This window comes from Aegilops tauschii, chromosome 3 (assembly GCF_002575655.3).
Source record: "Aegilops tauschii subsp. strangulata cultivar AL8/78 chromosome 3, Aet v6.0, whole genome shotgun sequence".
In the NCBI taxonomy this organism is placed as follows: domain Eukaryota; kingdom Viridiplantae; phylum Streptophyta; class Magnoliopsida; order Poales; family Poaceae; genus Aegilops; species Aegilops tauschii.
In genome coordinates this window covers 399187043-399205272 of record NC_053037.3, presented here as the reverse complement: position 1 = coordinate 399205272, position 18230 = coordinate 399187043, and the positions used below count along the sequence as shown (strand labels likewise).

Genomic DNA, 18230 nt, shown 5'->3' with positions numbered 1-18230 from the left:
TATTTTTCAACAAAGAGGTTTCTTCATCGGTTGTGAAAATTACAATATTTAACACATGTTTTCTTAGTTGTGTTTTCAACCAACCAATGTATCCTCGAACAGTCTCTATTCCAAAAACTAACACACTTTACCATGAAAAAATAATAATTGTGTTGGATGGACAACAATGGACGTAGGCTGGCATCCTCCTGTTCGTGTGTGCCAAATATCTTCAGAATTGTAAGCACGTTTAATCCCAGTCTGCTATTTATTAGGTCACCAGTCATTGGTACATATTTTGCTAATCGATTCGGACAAAGTCCACTTTTGCTTGAGTTTATATTGTGAGAAGTTATGAAGCCAAACATGTTGTTATTCTTAATCAATGGGAATTGAAAATCTACTCCCATAACTCAAAGGAAAAAAAGTATAATAAGTCTCTCTTAGTATCAAGGCACTGTGATACACTACTTTAGTGAAATTCACAAATATTCCTGTTGATACTCAAGCATTGGTCATACAACAGGATCAAATGTTGATATCTATACTCTGGCCATACATCCATAAGACACAGTCTAGTACCAGTGGAGAAACCATTCTCTTTGTTGTTACATTGTTCACCTTAGAATTTAAAGTGCTGATTTGCGGTTCTATTAAGTTTTCTATGCTACTTCTATTGTTAGCAAAGAGAACCCGCAACAACGCGCGGGGTATCATCTAGTTTAACAATTTGTTAAGTTCCATCATCCTAGATAATTGCTCGTGCATTTCAACGGGGCACACATATTATCCTCATGCATATGTTGCAATATTGTCAATTGTTTAACCTTTTTTATTAGCCAAAATGTTTATGTTAAATCAGTTAGAATTGAACAGCACCCTATCCAGAAACATTGACCTGCCAACAAATATGGAGGTAATGAGATGCGTCTCTCATTTATATACACATAATAGTTAAAACATTTGCATTCAAGCAAATATGGGATGTAATGAGATGGATTCCGGAGGTGGTCTTTGCTTGTGTCTCTCTCTGAAACGATGGATGGGATGATCGAACGAGCAACCTCGTGCGAGCAAACATGTGATGTTGGGTTGGGCCCTCGAGAGTAGTAGCAAATTCTTTTCGCATCGCTGGGGAGTGGGGGGCTCGAGCATGTTAAAGGGGGAGCTCCTTTGTGGCGCCTTAAGCACCACATGGAGAAACCGGCGCTTACGCGCCCCAGGTCGTTGGCCGGCCCATGTAAAGGCGAATGCTCGATCGCCATTTGACTGATTTCTCCTTGATTACATTTCTAAACGGTCGCGGTTGACTAATTGACAGGTCAACTATTGACTTTTAAAACAACATACAAAAAGTAAAAATAAATAAATTGATTAAAAAAGTTCATGAATTAAAAAATGTTCACTAACTTCAAAAAAAATCATGAAACCGAAAAGGTTTAGAAAATTTTAAAAAACTCATCAAATTTAAAAAAAAATCGAATTTGGGAAAATTTCATTGAATAAGAGGAAAAAATCATTGATTTTGATTTTATCAAATTTGGAAAAAGTTCATCAATTTAGAAAAAATATGATTTAAAATAAATTCACGAATTTTAGAACTGAAAAAAGGAACAGGAAACACAAAAGAAGGAAAAAATAACCTTGGAAAACATAGGTGAAAATGCAAAAGAAATGAGCAGAGAACAGAAATGGTCCGAGCCGCTAAAAGACCTACAATACAAGGGAGTGCGCGCCCTGTTTGGCCCTTAAGCACCGTTTGGGATTTGCCCTGTTAAAGCCCCCCAGTAGTAGATTCGGCGTTGGGCATGTGTCGCCGTAGGGTGGGGGTGAGCCCGCAGTGGAGAGGGTGCTGACTACAGGGCAGCGGGAGAGAGGGGAGACCCCCTCCCCTGTATGACGCCCGCGAGGATGAAAATGATACTAGTGTTTTTTTTTCAAGTGAATGAAAAATGATAGTGGTTGCCTAGTGGCCTCAAAGTATTGGGCTACTGGGCTATGTGCAAACGGAACCGACCCATGACGACGAAATACCTCCAAGGCCTTGGCGGGAGGAGGGGGAAAAACCGCGGGAAAGCCCGGCTCCTCTTCCCTCCAATTGTTTGTCGGCGTCTCGTTTATTCCGCCGCGGGGAGTCAAGGCCGCCGCCACCCACAGTCTGCCGCTCCATCTCCCCCGATTCCGGCCGAGGCCCGAGAGCTCCCCAGTCCGCAGGGGCCCCAACTCCGGTCGGCCATCCCGTCCGATCGATCCTTCTCTAGCGCGCGCGTGGCAACAGTAGGCGCGGATCAAGAGTGTGGCGGTCCCAATCCCGACTGCTGCGGCACCGACGAAGACGAGAGGATGGTGAATGGTGAGTTCCTTTTGAGGCTATTCGAGGCGATGGATCCGTAATCTCATGTTTCCTCTCTGGATTTTTTTATACTTTTCCCCTTTCCATTGATTACACACGGAAATTAATCTGACAGTCTCGGGCTCTCAGCGACTGCATACAGGGAAAGGAGAAATGGACAATTCATTTCATTAGCATTAATCTGACAGTCATGTTGCCCCTCAAATGTTGCTATTAGGCTTCTTTGCTTGGTTGTTCAATAGTGTTTTACATATACAGCACTGCTGACATGTTGATTAGTCCTGTTACTATTATTCCTGTTACTGCAAGAAAAAGTTGATTGGTTAATCTCAGTGTCCAGCCACTGTTTGATTCTTCAATTGCACTAGGACAATGTTTGGTTCGCAATAGATCTTTCCTCAAGTCGCCTCATGTCCAGCCACTGTGCCTTTTAAGTTTACTTCTTAGCTGAAACCTGAAACTCAGTTAACCTTCTTATTGTATATGAAAAACAAAAGGCATGTTCAGTTAACCTCTCCAAGCAGGGTTGTTTTTATTGAAATACTGACCTCAACTTGTTTCATATTGAAATACTAATATTTTTATGAAAGAAATACTTATATTTTGTTATGCCTAGGTGTGGAACATGCAGCTGGCAATGCCAACAACGAACAAGATGAGAGCACTGACAGTGCCCCTAGTCCACTGCTCTTGGGCGCAAAGCCAAAGAAAAGACTGACTTCCAAGTGCAGCCCTGGGATTCAGACTCAGAAGAGGCAAAAGAATCAGGAGGCTATTCAGAATGGGTCTCATGAGGAACCTGCAGCACCTGAACAGAAGAATCTAGCTTTGCCAGTTCTTTCAACTGATCAGAATAAGAAGAATCAAGGGACCGATCAGAACATTTCTCGTGAAGAACTCGTCAGGATATTTGCCATGCACGGACACGCAAGTAGGATGGTGGAACAAGGTGACTTTTGGAAGCTTCTTACTGACCTGAATCCTGCGGTCAAGATTCCATCCCGCTTCGACCTGAAGAATGAGACCTTTGACTTGTTTGATCAAGAAAAGGCCAAGCTGAGGGAGAAGTTAACAGCTTTACCATGCCGTGTTTGCCTGAGTGCATATGTGTGGCACTACAGTCCACTGCAGGCATTCTTGTGCTTGACTGTTCACTATATCGATGACGAATGGGAGAAGCAGAAGAAGATCATCAAATTTAGCCCCGTTGATCCCTCTTGCAGTCAAGAAGAACTAAGTCATATCATATTGCGAGCTATTGGAGAATGGGGTCTTGATGACAAGGTTTTCAGCACCATACTGGATGACGCATTCATTGATGATTCAGTGGCTTCAAATGTCAAAACCAGTCTTCAGAAAAGGAACAAAGTTGCTGCAAACCGGAGCTTGTTTGTGGCACGTTACGCAACTCATTTACTTGATGAGGTTATTCAGGTGGGGCTGGACGAACTTGACACAATCATCGAGAACACCAGCAAGTGTTCCAAGATGCATCCAACCCCTTCACTAGCACATTATCACAAGCGCAGATACGCATCAGCGGATGATTGGAAAAAAGCACAGAAAATTTGTAAATACTTGCAGGACTTCAATAGATACAAGGACTCGGTCCACAAATCGCCTATCCCAGATAAAGTGTTTGATAAGGTGTGGAATGTGAAGGAGAAGGTGCTTCGCAACACTGGCATTGATAGGTTCAAGACACTCGCCGAGGTCTTTTTACGTGACAAGGAGGAAGAGGGAATTTCCGTTATGCGGCGGAATATGGAAAAGAAGTTTAAGAAACGCTGGAAAGTCTGCTTCTTGCAATTTTGCATGCCTATGGTCATGGATCCTAAATACCATCTGGAACACATCAAGTCACGCATACAAGCCTTCACTGTGCAAAGTGCCTATACCGTGGACGGCGACATAGATGATTTTATTTGCGAGGTGCATGACACACTGCTTAACCTCTATGGTGAATATTCAGACCAGGCCCAAGAACCTGACTGCACTTCTTGGTCTAAAATTTGGATGGGAGAGTTCATAGGTAGAGATATTCTGCATGAGTTATATCTATGTTCTGAATATCCGTATCGTCAGCGACCACTAACTGAACTTGATGATTACTTGCAAGAGGCGCAACTGCTTCCAGCGGGTGAGTCCAGTGTGCTCCAATGGTGGAAGGAACATAGCCTGACCTATCCTTCGATTGGTCGGATGGCACGCGATATATTGGCACTACCATGCCGTACTGACTGCAAGGCTGCAACAAGAACTGCGAAGCTAGTAATGTCAGAGTCGGGTAATAAAAACCGGGTTGAGAGTCTTGTCTGTATTCAGGACTGGCTTGCACCTGCTGGTATAGCCTTGCTCTTGCTTCTCTTGATTTTATCTCATTATTATCTGATCAGTCTTTAATTAATAGCTGAAATCCTCATGGCTTTGTTATAGGTAATACTACAAGTGTGGAGTCAAATCTTCAAAATTGAAAACTTTACCATTCATGAATCCAACATTCCAGTGAGCCGCTTTCTTAATGTGCCCCTGCAATTGATGCGACCAAACAATGGCTCTATGATGCAGGATTCAAAGATGGAAAACTGCGAGGCACTTCGGAAGTTCAGATGGTGTTAAGACAATTTCTGGATACTAGGTTAAGTTACCGGTGGAGCTGTAATGAATCTTATGAGTGTGGTGACTAGAGGACCTCTAGTTTCAGATACTTGCCTTGCGCGCACCCTCTATGCTAAAGTGCTTATATTCGATAATTAGTCCTATATTCGGATGTCTTAATGTACGTAGTAATGTTCACTTGCTACATGCATGTTGTGTTTGAGAAGTTAGTAGTCCTATGCTCGATTTTAAGTACTCAAGTTCTTCTCTCTGGTGCTTGTTTTGTCTGACTGACTCCTGCAGCCCTGCTGCACCAGTTTGATGTATCGGTGGAAGTTCAGACTATCTCTGGCCGATGGTCGCCACTTTGCATCTTTCGATGTTTAGGCAGCTTTCTTGCCGGTTGTTGAAACAATATTTAGGTGAAACAGTTTGAAGCACATACAGTTTTGGATTTTCAGTTTCGTCAGACTATATATGAATTTAGTTCAACAAGTGTGTCAGTCCATCAGAAAACATCACCAGAAGAATATATACCTTGACGCTGCCACTAGTAATTCGATTTAATTTAGGGCCTTGCTTCGGTAGCCCCCCCCCCCCCCCCCCCCCCCCAACAAAACGTAGAAGGGCAGAATGGTCATACGAAAAAAGGGTATGCCCACCTCGTCTTATACAATTGTGAATGGCGTACGTAGACTGCGTGCATGCAAAAAAAAACACAAACAAACTGTCAGCACGATCTACTCACCCGCCCACCCCGTCTACTCGCCCGGCCCATCCGATCGCCATCGCCGCCCTCCGACCCCGTCCGCCGCCGCCGTCCGAGCCCGTCCGACGCCGCCGTCACCGTCCCAACGGCGTGCGTCGCCGCATCTCACCGTCATCGTCCACCGCCCGGACGTGAAGGCCCGTCTACTCGCCCGCCCACTCCGTCTACTCGCCCGCCCCATGCGATCGCCGCCGCCGCGGATCGCCGCCCTCCGACCCCGTCCAACGCCGGCGACGCCTACACCGCAGGGCAAGGTTTGTCATCTAAACCTAGCGGGCATGATGGATGGAAGTTAGGGCTAGTTAAGTGGCGAATCTAGGATGTAAGTGGAGGGCAGGCTTAATTTAACGAACGCTATATTTTTTTCATGACGACATCACACAATATGCACACACCGCTGGGCAACCTCAACTAGTTGTTTCACACAACACTAAAAAGTGTTGTTTGAACCATTGCATTAAGAAAAAAATTCATGGTAGCTGTTGGGTTCATGGATTACACGTCTTTCTCTTTTTTTGCAAACCAACATGAGTTTTTGTCCTTGTTGTAATCAACACTTCAAATGTTTTGCAGTTCTGTGAGTTAGGCGTGTTGACATGGAGAAAGAATCCGTATTCGGGAGGGACGAGAATGATACTGATAAGGTGACTAAGACTGATAACGAAAATTTGAACGAAGATGATGACAGCAGCGACAATGATTCAGTCTCGTCATATGATATCTTACCTCCGGATGATTTTCATAATAATGAACATGGCGCAAATAGTGAAAATGTAAGTGGCGTATATTTTGATTTTATTTTTGAATTTGCAAAGTATGGCATGGCTAACTATATATCTTTGTGTACAAATTTGCAGGAAGATGTGGATGTTGACAATGTGCAACATAGTTGGCAGGAATCATTTGCAGATAACTTGAGCCAGGTTAGTTGATAGATGTTGTACATCGATCAATACTATGATTTAAATGATAGTAATTGACATATATATTTTCAAATGAATGTTGTAGGAGGAGTCAGATGGTCCTAGCGTTGATCACAATGAGGGAGAGATCGATATTGAGGAGGCTCAAAGGCAGCAGAAGATGCTTGAGACACATTGGAAGGTCATGGCTATGACCTTTCGGTCGCAAGGGGATGCATACATATTCTACAACAATCACGCCAGAGAGCACGGGTTTAGCATCAGGAAACAGAAGGTGAAACGAGGTGCTTCGGGAATGATACGGTACCGGCGGTTTCTTTGCTCCAGGGCAGGGAGAAGGCAGAGCAAGTTCATAACCATGGAGGGCCGCAAGCGCAGGCTTCGACCGGAGACTCGTTGCGACTGCAGTGCACATATGGTGGTGAAGCTGGACAGAGAACGTGGCGTTTGGTTCGTCGCATCATTCGTGGATGATCACAACCACACGATGGCTCGGCCCGACGAGGTTTTTTTTTGTGGTCACACAGACGGATTGGAGATGGCCAGAGGGCCGAGATATTGGCGATGGAAGCGGCCGGGATAAGAAAGCATATTATAATGGACAACTTCATCAGCAGATACGGTTCGTACGATAAGTGTGGGCTTATCAGGAGGGACATTTACAATCTTTGTTGCAGAGAAAAAATGAAGCTCATTGCAAAGGGTGATGCAGAGACGGCAGTTGGCATTATGAGGAGCAGGAAGGAGAAGGACCCTGAGTTTGTTTTTGAGTATGTGCGTGACAAGGAAGGGCGACTGAAGAGTATGTTCTGGTGCGACGCACAGTCGCGGAGGGACTATCAGGACTACGGAGATGTGGTCGTGTTTGATAGCACGTATAAGATGAACAGATACGGTATGCCGTTCGTCCCCTTTGTCGGAGTTAACAACCACCGTTGCACCACAGTGTTTGGTTGTGCCATCATTGCTGACGAGACGGAAGGGACATACGTGTGGCTGCTGCAGACATTTATGAAGGCAAACTGTCAGGTGAAGCCAAAGTCAATAATCACAGACGGTGACGCTGCAATGATCCGGGCTATTCGGACTGTCCTTACAGATGTTTTCCATCGTCTTTGCTCCTGGCATATCAAGAAAAATATGCAGAGGCACCTGCATTACAAGTCACTGGATGAGTTCAGATCGCTCCTGTACTATGCCACCTCTCAAGCGAACTTTGAGCAGAGATGGAAAGCTTTCTATGATAAGTGGAAGACGGATAGAACTGAAGAGTGGCTTGACATGATGTACAGGAAGAGGAGACTTTGGGCAGCTTCATATCTTTCCGATGGGTTTTTCCTTGGTATGCGAAGTAACCAGAGGAGTGAAAGCCTCAACTCCTGCCTTCACCTTCACCTGGACTACGGTATGACAATTGTTGATTTGGTGGTGCATTATGAGAACTGTATAGTTCGCCTGCGTGAGAACGAGGCGTACGATGACTGCGAGGCATTCCAGAAGGAACCACCGTCGGTTACTGAATATAAGGCCCTTGAGGAGCATGCCGCCAAAGTATTCACACCTGCTAATTTCTACATCCTGCAAGATGATTTGCATAAGATGGGTCAGCTGGAGATATTTGAGACGCTCGTGGGAATTGGGCGTCAGACATTCATGGTGACATGGAAGGATAACCACAAGTTCAGGTACAATGTTGTTTATGAACCAGGTAACTCAGAAGAAACTATTACATGCAGTTGTCTTAGGATGGTTCGGAAAGGGCTGCCATGCAAACACATTCTGTTTGTTCTCCATCATCTGAACTTAACTGAAATACCAAAGTGTTGTGTCCTGCATCGGTTGTCCAAACATGCGAGAGATGGGTTGCCTGTGCAGCAGAAGAGTGATATGTTTGGATGGGGTTGGTCAGGGCCATTGGAGAGAGAACGGTATAGTGCAATAACCATTAAAACCGCAGAAGCTGCTCATGTTGCAGCAAATGATCCCTTCTTGTTCGACGAGTTGATGAAGTGTCTGGACAACATAATAGCGCAGAAAAAGATTTCAGAGGAGGAACTTATAGGAAGTAGAAGGTATGCTATGCTTAAGAAGGAGGCAAGTCAGGCACAACAAGTTGAGCCTGGTATTGGTGATCCTCAGAAAGTTTCGACAAAGGGTGCACCTAAGAAGGGGCGGTCAAAGGGGGGTCCCCGACGTTACAAAGAATGGTAGGCCAAAAGATTTTACAGAGAAGAAAAGTGGTCCTTTGTGCAGTCTGTGTAGTCTCCCAGGTCATAATAAGGCTACATGTCATTTGAACGAGAAGTAAGATGTTATCTTCTTATTTTTGTTATGTTGCTACTTTGATTTTACCAACTATATTTGCTCACCCATTTCTTTATGTTTTGTTCAGGAACTAGGCGTAGAGATGCGGCTAGGTTTGTAGGAAGAATAAAAGTGGTCGCATGAACCTATGTTGTTTTTTATTCGTACGTGTGTGCAAGAAAACTTGATAAGTTATTTGTTTATGTTTTGTCAAAAGATTTATGTAATAAATTTGGAGATGACATTGCATATGTTATACTACCTGGGCATGATGATGATTTTGTTTGCTGTTTGCTATCTGGGCATATATGTTGTACTACCTGGCCATGATGATGATTTTGTTTGTTGTTTGCTGCTGTTTCCGGCCGCTCCTTTCTGTCAATTTTTTTTCAAAAAGTGAAGTTACAAAAAAATAGCCCAACCACCGCTGCTGGGCCCATAGTAGCTTATAGAACGTACCCAAATCAAGCCCAAAGGCGACTCGGGCGGCTGATCGAGCCCACTAGCGGGCCTAGCAACGGGGTCCAACGGGGCACAGGAGAGTAGTAACAGAGGAGTTCGAAACAGGGGGCGGAGGCAGCTATTTAAGCCGCTCCTCGCGACCTCCCGCTTCCGAGGTGGGACTAAAAACGGCGATGGTGCCCCGCGCAGGCGACGGGAGGGGGCGTGGGCCGGGGGAGGGGCCAGTGGCGGCGTGCCTTCATTGGGCCAAACTGGGCCGGCCCGAGACAACGCAAATTAGGCCTCCTGAGCCTTGCGGCGACCGCGTGCAGCGTTGGGCGCAATGGGGGCGCCATCTTTAGTACCACCTCGGAAGGGGGGGCGCGAGGAGCGGCTTAAATAGCTGCCTCCGCCCCCTGTTTCGAACTCCTTTGTTACTACTCTCCTGTGCCCCGTTGGACCCCGTTGCTGGGCCCGCTAGTGGGCTCGATCAGCCGCCTGAGTCGCCTTTGGGCTTGATTTGGGTATGTTCTGTAAGCTACTATGGGCCCAGCAGCGGTGGTTGGGCATTTTTTTTATAACTTTTCTTTTGGACATTTTTTGTAACTCAACTACTTGCACAGAAAGGAGCTGCCGGCCGGTCAGGATGCAAATGGTCAGTCCGCTGGACGTTTGTGGGACTGCCCGCACTGACCACCACTTTTTATGTGGGATTACAAAGCTGACATACAAAGGATCATTGGAATACAGGAAGTATGACAAAGAAATGGCAGTACATACAAAGTTAAAATGGGAAACAGTGGATAATATTAGCCCACATTGAAAATGGCAAACAGTGCATAATACAAAGTGCGAATATAACATGTTCAAAAATCATCACCCACAATGCTGCAAATAAGAGTGATATTGTAGCAGACCACATCACATTTATTTAGTTGCGAAACATGCTAAACCATGCCGCAGATATGAGTGATATTGTAGCAAATACCGACCACTGCAAATAATGAGATGTCTTAATATGTAAATTGTATCAAGTACCGACAACGGCACGTTTATTTAGTGGAGATAATAGCCAACACCCCATCCTCCGACTCATTTCTTCTCCATGATCTTGAGGATCTTCTCTTTCACTACTTCCTTCGTGTTGCATTCTGAAAAAAGTATTTCAGCTAGAATGCGTCCCCTTGAAGCATTAACCTCATCTTGATCGAACTCAAATGTCCAATCATCTCCGTCCCAGTTTTGAACGCATTTCACCACGAAAAGACCACGAGAGACTCTGCAAGAAACCACAAGTCAATTATTGATGGATCAGACAAGTACATACTAATTAAACATTTGGAACATACCCGTCTGTTTGTGACGGCATATCGTACTCCCTTATTGGCCAGGATGATACGTCAGGATGTTCCGTTTCAATAAGAGCATTCACCTCCTTTGTATCATTTGCTATTTCTGCCCTCTGAAATAAAAATGACAAATTCATATGAAGTACGTTTCGAATAACTATATATTGTTTTATGTAACGTTGCAAGCTTACCATCTTAGCAATCTTTGCAAGAACTCTTTTGCTGCATTTACCAGTAGAGTTTAAAACTTGAAACTCTTTTTTCTTGTTGTGCATAAGAACTGTCATCCAGTGATTTTGTTCCACATGAAAAGGAAAGTATGCCTACAACAAAGTTTATTCATGTTGGTGTACACACAGATGTACTACGAATGATCATACTAAACTGAAGTACCTTATCTTTGATGAAATACTCTTCACTAACTCTAGACACCATTTTAGTTTGGTTTGTGAAGTGATCCATAAAATGCCTCTTAGAGTTGTTAACCTTTCCATCAGCACGAAGAATAAGCCAGTGGGATACCCAAGATGATAATATGTGACGGTCAGCACGAGGATTATGGGTCTGCATATGGTTGCAATAACTATTGATGACCTACAAAATAACATAACATCAATACGCCTATTAGATAATTTATGTAAATGACATGTACAACTTAATAAATTATTGACAATACTTACACCGCCATGCAACCACTTTTTCGAAATGATGGCTTCAAGCATTTCAGGTGTACATGTTTCCCCACCAATTCCCGTCATGTGCACGACAGTTTTGCTGCAAAGCTTCTCTGAGTCTGCCAGTGTCCGGATATAAACCTTCGCGGCCTCTATGTGATCCTCATTAATGTAATCAGTATTAATCATAGCAGCTCTTATACCAAACAGACCTAAAATAGTAAGAAACAACGAGTTAATAAAGTGTGAATGCAAGTACAGAAGTATGTTGCAAGAATAAATTACCTAGCACTTACCTTTCTTTGCACGTTTACGTCCACCGTTCTGCTGGTAAGGTGAAAGACAATATTTTGACTGTTTCCTCTTGCGTTTCCCATCATTCTCCTTCCCATCATTCTCCGGAGTGCCATTTTCTTTCGCATTTTTAATACGGGTGTTCAGACTATCCATACTAATCTCCTCAGATTTATCGGCGCTAGACCCGTCTGACACTTCATTCATATTCTTGGGGGTTGAAGTAATAGCCGGAAAGTCATTCATGTCTACCGTCGCAAGAGATGGGTTGGGTGAATTACCATTGTCCTCAATAACAAAGGGGTCTCCTTCATCTCCTGTACCAGGTGTGTTGTGATGCACACCTTTCTCACGCGCCAATTTATTCCCGTTCCCAGTGGTGAAGGATGCGTCCACCCTGTTGTCTATATCTTCTTTTGCAGGAGTTGATTTTACAGCTGTCCAATATTTTGATGATTTGTATTTTGTTGGACCATACTTCCCCACCCAGTCTTCACTATGCTCCACAAACTCAATGTCATCATCAGACCCCTTGTTTGGCTTAAATACAAGACCTTTCTTCTCCAGCTTCTCTACTACTATCTGCAATGACACATCGAAAGCATTAACTACATGCATAAATTATGAATGATCCAATGTAAACTGAACATCACTGATATTACCTCCGCACATTTTTGAGGGAGAAGTCTAATTTCTTTTTGCATATCTTTGATGCATTTCATCACTTGATCTAATGTACTATCCCTGCTCGATGAAGCCTCATCTCTATTATCTTTCTTTTTTTGGGCACGATCTTCTTGCTCTAATTCTTCCTCCGCCTTTCTTCCTTGCTGAGCAATTAATGTATGCCTGTACTTCTCACTTATCACGTCATCAATCTGTGACAGGTAAAATCAATATAAATTTCTCAACATATAAATAGTAACATAAGTGCATGCAGTACGAAATAGTAACATATTAATAGTAACTTACCGTCCCATTACCACGGCTGTATGACGTGTCGTACGCGTCACGCTTCTTAGCCTCATCTTCTGACCAATTAAGCATCAACGGATATTCATGAGCCAATGGATCAAATGCCTCATCATCCAGTGGCTGCACTTTCTCCCAAAACAAGTACTGCATGAACATGAAGTATATTAGCAATTTTTTTTCACAAACTATAGTTCGAAAGAAACAAATATAACATAAGATTTACCTGTAGGAGGGCAAGGTTTCCGATCGGCCAAGTAAATTTTGTAAGATCTGATAAGGTCTTTGTGAAGCCTTCAACGCAAACGCGTAAAGTAAACGCGTTCCAATTAAATGCTTTGATGGCCTCCACATCGTGCACTAACTTGTAATAAGCATTAGGAACTTCTTTCGTGGACTGCGGTGCAAGAACCGTGCCTAGAAGAACCAGAACAATTCTACGGAGAAAATCATCATCGTACGTGCCACTGGCAACGATGTTCTCAATCAGCGAGTCTATCATCATTTTCCCCGTATTGGAATCTAGAAAGCGACTAGGCACCTTCACCTTCCCCTTTAACCCCCCTTTTCCTAGCGCTTTCATGGCATCTTTGCCCTTGTTCTGTAGCCCGAAAATGTCAAACACATCTTCGGTGCGCAATGATATCGCACCATTTTTTGATGGCATGATGAACCTTTTTCTGTCCAACGCATATGATTTAATAATGAACTTGAGCAAACATTTTCGCATGAGCACACTAGGAATCATCAGCATTTTTTCCAGACTAGTGCTTGCAAAACGCTTTTTCTGCCTAGAGTTTAGTTTGCTGACCAAGAGACACCACTTCTCAACCGAACAAAAAATATCTCCGTACTCCACCGTCGCTAGGAATAGGAGCAAAAATAATGTTAGCTACTATATATGGGTACATGATAAACATGATGAATGCATAGTACCTCGTGCCATGGGATCAGGGCCGACCCTGGGGGACGACGACACGGTGGCGTTGGTGGCAGATGGCGTCGGTCGCAACCTGCAAATAAAATTCATCATGTTGTGGGCGTCGGCACATGATCTATGATCTATGATAAAGCACATGAAACATGCAAGTAGGTCCGAATATGTGTTTACCAAGTTGGGGGCGTCGGCGTTACGTGGCGACGGGGGCGACGGCGTCGGCCGCAGATGGCGTCGGGGCAGTCGCTGTCTGGTGTGTCGGCGTGAGCTGGCGTCGGTGGCAGATGGCGTCGGCGTGAGGTGGCGTCGGGGGCGGCGTCGGCCGCAGATGGCGTTGGGGGAGGCGATCGTGGCGTCTGCGTGAGGTGGCGTCGGCCGCTGACGGCGTCGGGGGAGGCGATCGTGGAGGCGGCGTGAGGTGGCGTCGGGGGCAGCGTCGGCCGCAGATGGCGTCGGGGGAGGCGATCGTGGAGGTGGCATGGAGGCGTTGAGGCGGCGTGGACTGGCGATCGTGGAGGCGTGGAGGCGGCGTCCACTAGGGCTTTGACCCCCGATGGATATGCATGTATACGCGGGGCCTATCTATTAAATTTTTTTCTAACAACCCATTCATTAGTTTTTTCCCAATCATTACTTGCGTTCGTTTTTTAAAACATCCAATATCGAAAATACATTGATTGATACGTATTTTTTTCACTCCGTCAAACGTCACGTAATTTTTTGCACACGTTGGCATCACCATCCACATCGCCCATGCCAATTTGCATATTTTTTCGACGCTCGATGCATTTTCTATGGTTTTCGCGGTCAAAAATCAATAAAACACTGGCCGGACGTGACGCAACGTTCGTTTTGTATCCGTTTTCGTTACAACCTTGCGTGGGGGCCTACGTTGGCCGTGCCCATGTGTACGCACACTTTGGTCCACTTGCATGCATGCGATCACGTAGCCCCAGTGCAACCAGCTACTTTTCGGTCTGCCGGAGAGGGGGTTCCCAACTACGGTTTTTTTTCTACTCCGTCAAACGTCACGTAACTTTTTCCACACGTTGGCATCACCATCCACAACGCCCACGCCAATTTGCATATTTTTCCGACGCTCGATGCATTTTCTATGGTTTTCCCGGTCAAAAATCAATAAAACACTGGCCGGACGTGACGCAACGTTCGTTTTGTATCCGTTTTCGTTACAACCTTGCGTGGGGGCCTACGTTGGCCGTGCCTACGTGTACGCACACTTTGGTCCACTTGCATGCATGCGATCACGTAGCCCCAGTGCAACCAGCTACTTTTCGGTCTGCCGGAGAGGGGGTTCCCAACTACGGTTTTTTTTCTACTCCGTCAAACGTCACGTAACTTTTTCCACACGTTGGCATCACGATCCACAGCGCCCACGCCAATTTGCATATTTTTCCGACGCTCGATGCATTTTCTATGGTTTTCCCGGTCAAAAATCAATAAAACACTGGCCGGACGTGACCCAACGTTCATTTTGTATCCGTTTTCGTTACAACCTTGCGTGGGGCCTACGTTGGCCGTGCCCACGTGTACGCACACTTTGGTCCACTTGCATGCATGCGATCACGTAGCCCCAATGCAACCAGCTACTTTTCGGTCTGCCGGAGAGGGGGTTCCCAACTACGGTTTTTTTCTACTCCGTCAAACGTCACGTAACTTTTTCCACACGTTGGCATCACCATCCACAGCGCCCACGCCAATTTGCATATTTTTCCGATGCTCGATGCATTTTCTATGGTTTTCCCGGTCAAAAATCAATAAAACACTGGCCGGACGTGACGCAACGTTCGTTTTGTATCCGTTTTCGTTACAACCTTGCGTGGGGGCCTACGTTGGCCGTGCCCACGTGTACGCACACTTTGGTCCACTTGCATGCATGTGATCACGTAGCCCCAGTGCAACCAGCTACTTTTCGGTCTGCCGGAGAGGGGGTTCCCAACTACGGTTTTTTTTCTACTCCGTCAAACGTCACGTAACTTTTTCCACACGTTGGCATCACCATCCACAGCGCCCACGCCAATTTGCATATTTTTCCGACGCTCGATGCATTTTCTATGGTTTTCCCGGTCAAAAATCAATAAAACACTGGCCGGACGTGACGCAACGTTCGTTTTGTATCCGTTTTCGTTACAACCTTGCGCGGGGGCCTACGTTGGCCGTGCCCACGTGTACGCATACTTTGGTCCACTTGCATGCATGCGATCACGTAGCACCAGTGCAACCAGCTACTTTTCGGTCTGCCGGAGAGGGGGTTCCCAACTGCGGTTTTTTTTCTACTCCGTCAAACGTCACGTAACTTTTTCCACACGTTGCCTTGACCATCCACAGAACGCACGGCAATTTTCGGTATTGTTTTACGTCCGATGCATTTTCTAGGGTTTTTTAGGCGAAAGTACCCTAAACCGCTGTCCGGACGTGCCGTGACGTGTGTTTCTTGTGTGATTTCGTTCATATCATGCGTGCAGGACTAAATTCGGGATGCGCACACACTCGCAAAATTTCGTTTCATTACATGCATTCAATCACGTAACTTTACATTGAGCATCGTTACTAATTTCTTATGTTTTACCATATATTTGTGTACAAATGCATCATCAAATCAATACTCTCAAATGAAATGGACAAAACAAATTTCACTCAAATTTCATTCAACATAGATAAGAGATTTTACATACTCGAGCGAACTCGATGATGATAAGTTCATACATAAAGTCTAGTTCGTACATAAAGTCTAGTACTTAGGCTTAGAACGACATAACCAAATTACCTAAACAACACACTAAAAAAACTACTCGGCGTTGCTATCAACGAGGTCAATCACGCCCGGGCCGTTGCCGCCGTCATCGTCGCTGCTGGACCAGTTCGCGACGCGTCCCAGTCCACCGGGACGTCGTCCGAATCCTCTTCCTCCTCCGCCGCCGGCGCCTGCTGCCACTCCGGCGGCGCCATCACCGCCTGCGGCGCAGCCATCGCCTCGGACGCCTGGATTGCGGCCGCAATCTCGGAGGCTTCTTCGGCCTCCCGCGCCGCCGCCGCGGCGGCTTCTTCCGATGACCACGCTAGGGCCGCGAGCAGTCCGGGCGTGTCCTCCGGGTCGCCGTCCTGTCGGAGCGCCGCCACCTCCGGCGGGATCACGGCCTCGGCCGGGGCTGGTGGGGCGGGGCCAGGAGGCGGGGCGTGCCCGCGCCCGCGCAGGCGGGAGGGCCCGGCTTCACCTGTGATGTCGCCGACGGGGAGCCCACGGGCGGCGCGCTTGAAGGCGCCGATAACGTCGTTGAACCGCTTGCCCTTCCAAAATCGGCGGCGGTTCTTACGGTTGAACCGCCCACCGGGGTGCGCGCTCAGCTCGGCGTTCGTCGCCGGCGGGCCCTGCGTGGGGTAGCCGTCGGCGGAGATCCTCCACGGCCACGGCACCTTCGCCGCCGGCGGCACGAACAACCCGAACCGGAAGAGATCTTCCGTCTGCCCTTGTGTCAGGCTCGAAGGCCAGACGCCGCCCGGTGCCGCGCCGTCGGAGTCCGAGTCGCTGGACGCCATCCCGCGCAGATCGGTGAAGAGAACGCGCGTGTGAAGAGGGAGAGGAGGGATGGACGGGCGGTGTGACCAAACTCGCCGCGCAGGGCGGGTTTTATAGCGCCGGGAATTAATGCGCGGCAGGTGAGGCGCCGTGGCGGGGCGGAGCGGGGCATTAAACTGCGGCAGGGAGGCGCCGGGCCGCGGCAGCGGTGGCGTGCAGCAGGCGCGGGCGCGGCAGTGCTGCCGTGCGGCAGCGGCGCGGTCTGGTGGCAGGCGAGGTGCTATCGGCCGGCAGCGGCGCGAGATGGGACGGGGCGGCGCGCGGAAGACGAGATCCCATGCAGCCGCGTTGACCGCGAGCTGCCGCGTTGATCGTGGGCGAGTGGATAGACCACGATGGTAGGCGTGTGCGCAGTGGCCGGCCGGGTCAGTTGGACTAATAAATATCTACGCGTGGGCAGGCGGGATGACCAGACGAAAAAAAATGGAACAACACTATGTGTATTTCTATACGTACACGACGCGGGCGGGCGGGTGGGCGGGCGTTCTCTTTTTCAAATAATGCCCATCGTGCCCTTCGTTTTAAAGGGGTATCGGACAATCCTGACCATCCTTGTGTTGGAGGGGGTCTACCGAAGCGAAAGTGTTTAATTTAATACATGGGATGTAGCCTTTCTCCTATGTTTTTCAGCTATGGAGAATAACAATTCTTCAAGCTCGGGAATTGAATTCTATGATAGCAAATTATATGATAATTTTATCTGATAATCATTTTCTCACTGTAAGCCTGCTATCCTAGGAGCATTTCACTTGCGTGCTGGAAAGTGCACATGACTGTAATAACTCATTTTTGCTGTTTTTGCTATCTGGATTAATTTATTATTTCCAGTCTCCGCAGCAAAATAGTCAACCCTGGGTCTGGATCAATGTCAGTTTCTTCTTGGTACAGCTTCATAAACTATTTCTGCTCTTTCCAAATGCTTATGTTGTGACACATATGCTGATTTTGAGCATCTTTTCGTGCTGCACACGTGTGCTCTTGATTAAACTGTTGTAGCTGCCCAAACTAAATGCCTCTTTATATCAGTCCTTGCTAAATACTT

At 46.5% G+C, this 18230-nt stretch overlaps 2 protein-coding genes across 3 annotated transcripts; one reads left to right on the top strand and one right to left on the bottom strand.

The window, feature by feature from the left end:
• Positions 1-2049: 2049 nt before the first annotated feature.
• LOC141042428 (zinc finger BED domain-containing protein RICESLEEPER 1-like) lies at positions 2050-5182 on the top strand. 2 transcript variants are annotated; one of them, XM_073510658.1, is made up of 4 exons: positions 2050-2332; positions 2949-4364; positions 4452-4676; positions 4769-5182. In XM_073510658.1, the coding sequence occupies exons 1-4, from the start codon at positions 2323-2325 to the stop codon at positions 4804-4806; spliced, it is 1689 nt and encodes a 562-aa protein (XP_073366759.1). In that variant the 5' UTR covers positions 2050-2322; the 3' UTR covers positions 4807-5182. The 2 variants fall into 2 exon arrangements, with proteins under 2 accessions (XP_073366759.1, XP_073366758.1); XM_073510657.1 differs by having other exon boundaries at positions 2051-2332; positions 2949-4676.
• Positions 5183-10459: 5277 nt separating this feature from the next.
• On the bottom strand, positions 10460-13161 carry LOC109759525 (uncharacterized). Its single transcript, XM_020318347.3, has 9 exons — positions 12964-13161; positions 12657-12803; positions 12347-12562; positions 11687-12266; positions 11397-11602; positions 11110-11310; positions 10908-11039; positions 10717-10829; positions 10460-10646 (listed from the first exon to the last, which is right to left on the bottom strand). The coding sequence occupies exons 1-9, from the start codon at positions 13159-13161 to the stop codon at positions 10460-10462; spliced, it is 1980 nt and encodes a 659-aa protein (XP_020173936.3).
• Between the last annotated feature and the right edge of the window lie 5069 nt (positions 13162-18230).

Excerpts from the sequence above, each read along its gene's own strand:
- LOC109759525 (XM_020318347.3), bottom strand. The coding sequence starts at position 13,161 with ATGATGATAGACTCGCTGATTGAGAACATCGTTGCCAGTGGCACGTAC. Across the intron at positions 12,563-12,656 it reads ACAGCCGTGGTAATGGGACG|ATTGATGACGTGATAAGTGA; the intron begins GTAAGTTACTAT and ends TACCTGTCACAG. Across the intron at positions 10,647-10,716 it reads ATGCCGTCACAAACAGACGG|AGTCTCTCGTGGTCTTTTCG; the intron begins GTATGTTCCAAA and ends GGTTTCTTGCAG.
- LOC141042428 (XM_073510657.1), top strand. Across the intron at positions 4,677-4,768 it reads GGACTGGCTTGCACCTGCTG|GTAATACTACAAGTGTGGAG; the intron begins GTATAGCCTTGC and ends GCTTTGTTATAG.